Source organism: Choristoneura fumiferana, chromosome 18, assembly GCF_025370935.1.
Source record: "Choristoneura fumiferana chromosome 18, NRCan_CFum_1, whole genome shotgun sequence".
NCBI classification, from domain to species: domain Eukaryota; kingdom Metazoa; phylum Arthropoda; class Insecta; order Lepidoptera; family Tortricidae; genus Choristoneura; species Choristoneura fumiferana.
The window spans coordinates 16,171,828-16,183,299 of NC_133489.1; the positions used below are offsets into that span (position 1 = coordinate 16,171,828).

The window sequence follows — 11,472 nt, forward strand, 5'->3', positions numbered from 1 at the left end:
AACTTTTGGTCTTCCCTCGTGAACGGCAATTTTTTTCGGGATAAAAATATTCTATAATTTTTTCTAAGCTTCTATGTACTAATATGGTATAGCCGTTACCCGCGACTCCGTCCGCGCAGAATTCGTTTATCGCTATTCCGAACTATGCAATTTTCCGGGATAAAAACTATCCTATATCCTTAATAATTAAAGTAATTTTAAGCTGATTTCTTTTTTAATGAATATAGAATCAGTCGAAATCAAAACACGTATATTCAACCTCTGTATTTGTATTCCGTGTAAAAGATTTAATTAACTGCCTGCCATATCCGACGGCCAACGCTACGTCAGTCCAGGTCATAAATTTGAGATTCATCAATAAAAATTACAGTCGGGAACGTGACTTTATGCCGACGACGAAAATGAATCATTTATCTTTAATTTAATATTTTGGCTGTCGCTCAACACGGCCAGCGGACAAAACATCACTGATTAAAATTCATTAAATATCCTTATAAAAAGTAACGATTCGTCGCTTGTTGCTGCTGTGCAACAGCCATCTTTCGGAAGTAAAAAGTCAGGCTATGGAATTAATCTGAAAATAAAAGTTGGCTGAGGCACAGACAAGTACAGTTATGGAGTGAAGTTAATATCGTAAGCGCGTGAGAAGCCAGTTGAAATATGATTTAACGGGGTTGATGGGTACTTAAGTGTCTTTTGTCCGCATGTTGTTTGTTGCGAATAAAATTTATAATTACCTACTACAAATAATGACGCAGCCAGCACACATCGCGGGTTATGGGCTTGAGGCGCGTGCTTCCGCAGCGGCGAGTCTTGGCCGCGCAACGAATTCCTACGTGGCGAGCCATTCATTTTATTTAATAGCTTGTCATATTAAATTGTACCTCAAAGCTCTTCCTGAGGTTAGCCTTATAAGACCACGAATCAATTATCATTTATTTAATATCGATGTAGCTGTCAACGCGAATGTGTCGCGCATCTAAAACAAGTACTGAGCTGCACCGTATAGACTCGAACATAAATATAAGAGAAGTAAACTGGTGAAAGAAGAACTAAATATTATGTCCATACTCCTTAAATTCGCGTAAAAGAACCTACCTATTCAAGATTTTACCTCAAATAATGTGCCGTTATCTACGTAAAATATCTTGTTATATTTCTACTCTTACGTGAGAAAGTCAAGCACGCATTAAGTACCTAACTGCAAAATAAGAAAATATTATGAGTGTTTTCCGCAAAGCTTTTGCAGAATTTTAATAACTGAATCTGAAATTGATTATTCGTTTACATAAGTAAGTACTTTACATAGCTACCTACTATGTTTAGCAACCTAAAACCAATCAAAGATGCAGGCGTGATAAGGCACTGGAGTATATCAAAGCGATTATGTTTATTGAAAGCTTCATCAAAATATATAAACAGACACGTCAAAAGTTTCTGTAATAGATCGGTAACTTATAAATTCACATACAGCGTGTAATTCCTGGACAGTTTTGAGCAGTAACGTGCTTTACATTTGTGAATTGCTTCTGAACCTCGCAGCTCTAGTTACAAGCAACCGTTCAGAAGAATTAGGTATTAATCTACGTATACACACACTCGTGTTACACATGAATCATTTATGAACCTCCGACTAGGTGTAAAATTATAAAATATATAGCCGGCCTATTAAATAACAGTCTTAAAACATTCACGAGTTACTTATAATTTTAAACATTAACAAAATCATACAATTTGAATATTTTATTACGACTCATAATTTAATTTGATGACTTGCCTTTCATTAATTATCGTACCCATCGTATCGTTAGACCGCTTCTATGACACTTTTACCAGCTAGTTCGTTCCCCACGCTCTAATGGCCATGTCCAGTCCAGAAGGAAATGTGTCACATGGATAACTTCCAAGTTATCTCGATCCCGCTTTTAATGCTAATCCTTGTTGCAGCCATCGATGCGGCCTGACTAATGAAGATTTAAATCGGAGATGGTGTAAGCCGAGTCCCGTTTTGCATCCTACTATTTATCACACGAAGGTACAGTAAATTAAATTACGGAATAGAGAAAACAAGAGGAAATGTAATATGTCCCGGTTTGTACCGAAACCAGGGTCGCCGGAGATTGTCACATGCGCATTGACATCTTGGCGATTAGTAGTCGCATGAAAATTTGCCTTTTAAAGTTGAATATTTTGCAAACAAATCACTGAATCGAAAAATCGTTTTAGCAACTCTCTAATGGTTTTAAAAGACCTCTCCAACGATATCCCACATTACAAGTTTGGATGAGAAAAAAAAATAACCCCCCTGTACGCCTGGGAGCTAAAAAAAATTTTTTTTGATTTTTTTATTCTACCATTTTGTCTGCATAGTTTACATATATATTCGTGCAAAATTACAGCTTTCTAGCATTGATAGTCACTGAGCAAAACCGCGGACGGACAGACAGACAGACAAGACATGACGAAACTATTAGAGGTCCGTTTTTGCCATTTTGGCTACGGAACCCTAAAAACGCTTAGTTAGTCGTTAGGACATAGAAATGCGTTAAGAAAGATTAGATTGATAATAAACTGTTCATAAACTTACGCAACGGAGATATGTTTGTTTTGTGAAGGTAATGGTTATCCGAAAGAGATAGCTTTTAAGCGATAAGACCGCCTATTGTCTACCCTGCATTTTGTGTCTACGAGTATTTAAAAATATTGTACTGATTTGTGGTGTGAATTAAAGAATACTTATTTGTATTGTGTTGTAATTGATCATGTTTAATATGCAGGGTCTGATAGAGTATCTGGTGCGGGTGTGGAAGAAGTCTCCGCTGGTGTACTGCGACTACCATGGCCACTCGCGCAAGAAGAACGTTTTCTTCTACGGATGCGCGGGCGCCGAGAGCTGGTGCAGCAGCGATCGGCTCGTGCCAGACGAGCCTGTCAAGTACTTGGTAAGCACGTTACTTGTTTTTGATAAAACATAAAGAATTTTACACTTTTCATGCTTGTAAAGTTTGTATATTAAAGCTGTATGTCGGCTGCATGAAGTGATTTTGTGTGATCTAGTGCATAAGGTAAAATTTCCGTCTTAGACCAAAGCAGTTAGCCGTAACAGCCACCAACACAAAAAATGTAAAAAATAGAATTTTACTTTTTAAATTTTCTTCACTAGTTGTGATTCTTATCAAATTAATAAAAGTAAGCAATCCTTATTATTTATCATGGGAAACAAAAGGTAGCAAATGAGCACTAACTGCACTGTTCTGCGGTTTAATTTCCTCGCAATCGAAGTTAAAACAAAGTGTATACTTAATTTGTTTATAAAACCCATTTGTATTAAAACGGCGGTTCGTGTGGCAAAACATCTCGGGTAAAAACAAGGTATATTATGATGCCACTTGTTGTAGGTACAATCAACTAATGATCCAGTCATTTAAGGAATGAGAAGGAGTCAAACTCGGAATGATAGATAATAAGCTGGAAACTCGTATACAGCTCATTTTGGTGTCCTAAATGTTCTCTCAAAAGTCTCACAAAATCTCGTGTCCGCGTCGTAAGTTATTCAAGTTCAAATGTCAAAAAAGACAGTTTTTCGCGATTATCTCGGTTTCTATAGCTCCAATGCCCTCTTGTTCTGAGAAGAGGCCTGTGCCCAGCAGTGGGACGTATATAGGCTGGGATGATGATAGCTCCAATGATGTAACATTTATTACAAAATTGTAGAGCGTTAAATTTAGAACAAATATTGTGTTAAAAATTTTCGTACCCCAACCGTTTTTGAGATAGAGGGCAGAGAGCCCGCAGCGCTCAGCCGTACTGACTGATGCAAGGTCAACAGTGAATCTCAGTCAATAAAACCTTGTATACTTAAAGTTTTAATTGATCATTAACAATAAATGATTTATTTGATTTTTTATTTAACTTGCAATGTTCGTATGTACGTAGGTATGTAAATATGTCAGAAAATACGTAAGTGAGGTTCCAAAATTTGCAAACCATTTTTCAACCACTTCCTGGTCTCCGATTGAGCTTAAATTTTATTATGGCACCATCAAGATGAACATTGCAAATTAAATAAGAAATCAAATACATCAGTTATTGTTAATAATGATATTTCAATTACTTAAAACTTTACACAAGATTCACTGAGATTTCAATTATTCACTGAGATTCACGGTTGACCTTGCATCAGTCAGTCCTATGGCCACAGAATAAGTAATAGTACAAGTACAGAAGCTTCACTGCCGTACAAAAGTGACGTTTAGGCATAAGAATCGTGCCTACTTTATGCTTCTCTGTCTATCGCATAACTCGTGTTCACTCGCACGCGTTGAGTCGCACTGAATCGCCTCAACGTTGGGGAGGCCCGGTATGTACTTGTAGCTCGGCGGCGGAATGGCCTAGTGACACCCCCCTGCTATGGCTGAGCGCTGGGTGGGCGCTCTCTGCCCTCTATCTCAAAAACGGTTAGGCGTACGAAAAATTTTTCAACACAATGTTTGTTCCAAATTTAATGTTCTATAACTTTGTAATAAATGTAAACATCACTGGAGCTATAGAAACCGAGATAATCGCGAAAAACTGACTTTTTTGATATTTGACCTTGACTAACTTACGACGCGGACACGAGATTTTGTGTGACTTTTGAAACAACATTTAGGACACCAAAATGAAGCTGTATACGAGTTTCCAGCTTATTATCTCTCATTCCGAAGTGAATCTCTTAATATTACTGGATTAAGTGTACTACCCACTAATAAAAATGAATTCAGTCAACCAATGTTAAAGGCTTTGTCACATACATAACATACGAGTTACGCGAGTAACAGCGAAACAGTTCATGTTTATAAACACGCCATCATCTTGCCACGCTTGCAGTCTGTCATTGCTCACATTTTATACATTATTATACGCACCTGTATGGGTGCCCCACAAAAGAAAGAGATTACTATTAATCTATTTTGACAGACAAAAACCTCATTAATACTCATTTACAAAACTGTTCACTCCGTCTTGTCTTGTCTGGCAGATGCTGCCAGCGCTCATGCACCGCATCTCTCCCGCTTTCGCTCTTGGTTCGTGTTCGTTCCGAGTGGAGCGCGAGCGTGAGAGCACGGCTCGCGTCACGGTGTGGCGACACCTTGGTGTCACGCGCTCTTACACTATGGAGGCGTCATTTTGTGGCTTCGATCGAGGTCCCTATAAGGTAGGTACCCTTACAGTCAAGGTCAAAAATTATCTTTACACCTTGTCACGTATGCCTTCTGACAATTTCATACAAACAACGTTTAAACACGAAGCGACAGCGACAAGGTAGTAAAGTGTAAACGTATCTTTGACGTTAACCGTACAACATAGCTTAAATCATACCTACAGTCAGCGTCATATAGAACGTAGCAGACATGATTACCAAATACTTGGGAACGACTAAAATGGTCATTAGCATTGACTCAGTTTCATTGTTTAGGCCATCCACGTCCTCATATTATGTCTGGTAGCATGCATAATGCCAACACAGATACTTGATTACACCCTCATGAACCACACCAGTAGCTTAGTACTCAAAGTAGAGGAGACCTAGGGGAGTTCACACAGAATTTACGGACATAACTGCTTCATTAAATGAGAAAAAATTGCAGAGACTTTCTAATGATGCATCATTTCATCCTTTACTTACGAATTTCAAAATAATAACTAGTTACCTGGATAAGTTGACACACAGAGGATATTAAGCTTTGTAAAACAAAAAACGCAATGAAGAGATTAAAAATGTTTTAGTATCAAAATAAATATCTGGAGACCAATCAGCAGTATAATCTTTAAACTTATTTATTATCATTGAACATTTTTAATCTCTACTAATCTCTACTTCTCTACTAATATTATAAATGCGAAAGTAACTCTGTCTGTCTGTCTGTCTGTCTGTTACGCTTTCACGTCGAAACCACTGAACCGATTTTTATGAAATTTGGTATATAGGTATTTTGAACCCCAAGGATCAACATAGGATACCTTTTATTCCGGTAGAGGGCGCCACCGCGCGATAACCTAGATCCGCGCAGACGTAGTCGCGGGCTTAAGCTAGTGTCAATATAAATCTCTTGAGATCAGTCACCAGTAAAATCTTTGTATTTATACAGTATTAATTATTTGTATTTATAATTAATAAGACAGTTAAGAAATAGTAGATTGATAACCTAGGGTGGAAAGTGACCCATTTCACCTGAGATATTTCTCAATAGTTCGAGGGGAAATTGGTAATTTCACCCGAGTTAGACACTACTTTTCATTTCGACTGTGAGGAAAGTAAAATACTACAAAAAAATGAGAATAATATTAAATTGAATTTTAGTATTCAGTATTCAGTAAATTTAATTTACTTATATCCAACCTCCAACGGTACCTTTTCGACCTGGCCAGTTGCCACGGCCGACTATAAAAAAAAACGAGTTGGTTGGAGGTTGAACGCCGAACGAAAAAGTTTGACCTTTATTACTTATTTATATATTCCATCTCTTTCTTTCACATTTCACGAATGACTTCCATCTCTTTCTTAACCTAACTAAAGAAAGAGATGAAATATTTTCGTGACGTAATAAAGATCAAATTTCTTATTGTTTTAAACGGATGTTCGGCGTTCAACCTCCAGTGTTGTATATAAGCTCCTTGGTCACGACGTGCATCTAGATGGCCATGCCAAAACGTGAAAAAAAAGTGTCATTGACGTAACTCAATTCTCTTCGACTCCGTGGCTAATCGATAAATTAAAAAAAAACTTTCCACCCTAGAGATGAAAACGCAATTTTCCTCCCGGGTATCTACCCATGAAAATTGAACTTTCCGAACAGGAGACATGAAAAGGCATATGAAAAGTTTAATTCTATTTAACTCGCGTATTCAAATTATACTTACACGGTTTACTAATATTTCGGCGAATAACGTTTGGCAACCTGTTGCATTTCGCAACTTTTCATTACCCAACTGTTTAATATTTCTGAAACTGTAAATATTAAAAACTAACCTAACCTAACCTAAAGGGTTCTACACGATGGCCCTGAAATAAATCCTGAAATATTTACAGTTTTAGAGTTTGCGAAATGAAAACTTGCGAAATGAAACAGGTTGCCAAACGTTACGTTACGAAAAGGCAGTACTCGTACTTACACATAATCACCAATCAATCATGTTATTTTAATGGTAACATTTGAAAAAAATTCGCACACGAATATTTGAGCATCCCGATAACTTTTCTTTTTCCCTTTTCTTACTTCCCTTCTAAGTATCCCTTTACGCGTATTAAGGGGCAATTACACTGAGTCGTTCGCCGCATGCTGCATGCGGCGACTGCAAAAGTGTAAAGAACACGGTAGTTTATAAGACGCCTAAGTAATTTGACAAGTTCGGCAACCGCGTTAGGTGAACGACTCAGTGTAATCGCCCCTTTAGTTCTACTATGTACCTGCTTAATATACTCGTAGTAGAGGATCCCCAGTAACTAAGATCGACCTTCACTGATTTGTTAGCCAAATAAAATGTTTATTTTGTCAAATAAAATAAGTTTCTGAACAAAACGGGAACAAAATAGGGGTTGCCAAAAAAAATGTTTTTGAATATAATCAATTAAAATTATAAAAAAAATAATCATTAAACATAGGTACTTTCCATTGGCTTTTACCTCGTCTGGCAAGCACCTTAGTGAAATTTGAAATCAGTAAATGCATTTTAAGCATAGGTACAGTCATCGTCAGGAACCTAAAATACGTTGGATCACCTACTCAAATATTATATATCACGCTCGCGCTCTAAATGCTCTTGAGAATAGAGAAGTGTTACATATCTGAACACATCGGCCGCTCCCTTATAATTGACTGATTGTACATAAACATCATAGGTTAAGTATTACGGTAGCATGTCTACCGTAAGAAAACCTACACCTATAACGCATCCTGTCAACAGCAGTTTCCAACCAGGCTAAATCCGATATGGGGAAACTAGTAAATTACCATACTATGATTACGTAAATTGCATTTCATCGCCATAAAACTGATTGAACTTTAAATAACTTCAATTTATTTTAATGCCTTTTAAATGTGATACGTCCGGGTGCACTTGTTTTCCAATTAAATATGTCTATATTTCTAAACACTCCATAGAATTAATTATAGACATAAGACATGTACCTACCCGTACAGTAATAGTTAGAGAAGGAGAAGGCAGTATCTGAACATCTGAAGCTCAAGCTCGACGACAAGCTACATGGCCAGTATTCGTCAATATATAGAGTGTATATTAATATAAAAGCTCAGCATAAGCTCTCATCTTCTTTCTAACGCAAACATCAACATCTAAACTAAAACAGATATAATGACAGCAAAGGTGCCGTTGCAGGTATTTCGCGCGTTTCCTGCTGGATTTTCCTTGGCTTTTATATGGACTGGACTGGACAGTGTCCAGGTCCAGTAGTAGGTAGTGACAATAAAATCCCAGGTTGTGTGGCAACTGGCAACGGTTCTGAAGACGCGTGTGCTAATACGTCCCTAGCGGTGCCGCGACATTCTCGTTAGCCGCTAGATCTCCCGATAAGGACCGCAACAAACTTTCCGGCGTACCTATGTCATCTTAGCTTGCGCTCGTATTGGATCACCTGAGCTGAGAGTCGCACCGACTACGTTTTTCTGCCTTCCCAGCATGTGGGTTGATAAAAAGTGTGGACGTAGAAAACTATTTAATTAAGTACGTTTACGGATGATAGGAACGCGGAAGAGCAGGGTGAGCATAAAAATTTCTGTTGTAGGGTTTTCATCTGAACACGCAGCACTTGCAGAGTGTGGGCAGCGAGTTCTGCGAGGCGCTCAACGGACTGAATGACACCGCCACGAGCGATGATATCCAGCTCACCAAGGATCTTAACGGGTAGGTTTTATCTATCAATTCGTTTAAACAGTGTCTAGTTTGACGGAGAACATTTAGGTCCCGATCAAAGGCTACCTACCAGTAGGCATAGACCAGAGATATCCTGATAGTTAATAACCAATAGCGGCGTTAAATTAAGCTCATTTAGCGAAGCCTATATTTACTAGAAAATTCCCAAAAGTTGGGAGCGCCGTGGAAATCTCTCCCAGGGCGCTGGAAATGCTAAAACCGGCACTGTTAATAACCTGCTCAGACCTCTGAATTATATCTTAATCTTAACTAACAAAGGCAGTAGGTACGTTGCAAGCAGCCGATTTTTCCTGTGGTTGAGTATACATCTAGCTATTTCTGTAGTAAACCCTGTTATTTGTACCTACTTAAATTTGACACATACCACACAATAAGTAACCTACGTTCTGAGATAAAGGGTATGCTTACAAGTAGATGGACAAAATCATTCTACAAGGGTTCCATTTTTTACTTTGAGGTACAGATATACCTTGTAAATAGACGAGTAGGTAGATTATTTAAACAACGTACCAACTCATATTTATTTTTCTCGACAGAAACATCATTGAAATTAATTTCAGTGGTGCAGCAGACAACAGGCAAGTGTGATAGCTAAAGCCTCAGAGTGATTCGCATGAAATAATAAAAGTTAATCATAACTATCGTGTGGTTCTGCTCCTTTTTGTCCCTTTTTGCCCGGCTAATAACCTGATAAATGCATGCGAGCCTCGGCCGACCGCCGGACGGCGCGCTGCGTTCTGCAAACTCATACACACACATACTAATACAATTACATACTTACCTGCCAATTACATCTGTGTGGCTGTTTGTTTAAAAATATTATTTCTATAGCGCTATTTTAATAATGTTAGCGGAATTCTGAGAGAAAATATGAAAATAGACTTGTGGTGTTACTAGTTGTTGCTAACTTCTTTTGCGAACTCTATTCCCGGGATAAAAAAGAGTAAGTATGTTAGCCCTTTTCCTGACATAGAGCAACCACATAAATGTACACAAATATTTGACCTTACTAAATATAAAATATAGTACAATCATTTGGATTCGTTAAAAATACAAACATTGGAACGTAGAACCTCCTTTGTTGAAGTCGGTTTTATATTATTCGTGTGATTTACTTTGTGGTAAGACGTCTACATTCGCGAGGCCTGTAAAAGGGTTAATCTGGAATAACGCAACGTTCTGTTAGTGAAATAATCTATTTTTAACATCGATTTGGTCACACAAAGTTTCCTCTTCATCAGTTTCGTATATGTACATATACTCAGCGGCACAAAATTTGGCCCACCCTCCATATAAAATTACCGATTCTGTATACATTTGAGGGCCAGATTTTTTGCCACTCAGTATAGTTTAGATAGATGTCTATGCATTTGAAAACGCAGTGTATTCGAATACCGCTGCAACTGTTTCAATTTCCTTAATTTTTGTTTCAATTCCTTCCCTCGTCCGCAGTGAGATTGCCGTGGACAGCGAACCGGGCTCCGGCTCGGACAGTGTGCTGCGTACAGACTCCGACGAAGACTTCGACTAGACACGTCCTACAGGCTATAATGTTCAGATGATCACGCGACAACACTGTTCAAGACATCAAGCCAGGGCATCTAGTCGGGAAGCACTATTAGCTGCAGATAATCTTGTGTCTATTGTCAAACGCCCGGACGCTCGCGATCTCACCATCTCTATCTACCATCATCCTACACCGTGTGATAGAAAGAAGTGGTGAAAACGATTGCGATTCTGTGTTAGACAATAAGGCCTCTAGTTATCAAAGGCGAACCCTTTAAAATTAAATTTGAAATTACGTTATGGATACAAACATAAAATATGGTGAAAATCTAGACCTTAGGAATTAAGTTTAAACCACATAGTCCCCCTGGCTAATAACGCAAGTAGAGATGGGGCTGAAGTCCGGCCTATGGACGAATAATAATAATAGTGTTCTGTCGTGTGATCGTCTGAATAATTTGCTCGCATTGACCGAGTGCTCGTGGGAAGGGTATTACAGACTTGCTTGTTTGAACTTTTGAGAGCTGAGGGATTAAGTACTGCATGTTGACAGGTTGTTATTAATTTATATTAGAATCTCGTGAGTGTTGGTTATTATTCAAATTGTGTATGACAACTTTAAACAAATAATAAGGTGGGTTAAAGTCTATAGACCTGTAATATAAAGTACTCTCCCAGCACTCTGTTTCAAACATTTGAAGGTGCCCCAGATTATCGAATACAATAAATTCAAAACATACTTTTTTGCGTGATCTTAAAATTGTACCTATTTGTTTCTCGTACGTAACTTGTCTTTAATCCATGGAATTGAAGTAATTAAATAATTTTCTGGTGAAAAATTAATAGGTATCTGATTTGTGAATTTGGTATCTTTGTTTGTTTTAAGTTTATTCTAAGGCGTGTAGGTACTCGTATGACTTCGTACGAAATAGTTTGTGAAGTGTTCACGCCTTTTTTATGTTTTGTTTTGGAATCGTGGCAGTTAAATTATAAGTGGCTTGTGATCTCAGTTATAAATAAATTATGAAATCA

General features: G+C 37.9%; 1 protein-coding gene across 8 annotated transcripts in view; it reads left to right on the forward strand.

The window, feature by feature from the left end:
• LOC141438129 (cytosolic carboxypeptidase 1-like) overlaps nucleotides 1–11,472 on the forward strand; it is a 78,942-nt gene extending 67,470 nt beyond the window's left edge. For 7 of the 8 annotated variants that reach the window (XM_074101828.1, XM_074101827.1, XM_074101831.1 and 4 more), the window contains 5 exons: nucleotides 1,948–2,035; nucleotides 2,778–2,942; nucleotides 5,021–5,197; nucleotides 8,786–8,904; nucleotides 10,387–11,472. In XM_074101828.1, coding sequence (XP_073957929.1) covers nucleotides 1,948–2,035; nucleotides 2,778–2,942; nucleotides 5,021–5,197; nucleotides 8,786–8,904; nucleotides 10,387–10,465 — 628 coding nt within the window. In that variant the 3' untranslated portion in view covers nucleotides 10,466–11,472. Of the gene's footprint in view, nucleotides 1–1,947; nucleotides 2,036–2,777; nucleotides 2,943–5,020; nucleotides 5,198–8,785; nucleotides 8,905–9,470; nucleotides 10,226–10,386 lie in introns of those variants that run through there. The other variant, XM_074101829.1, reaches the window with a different exon arrangement.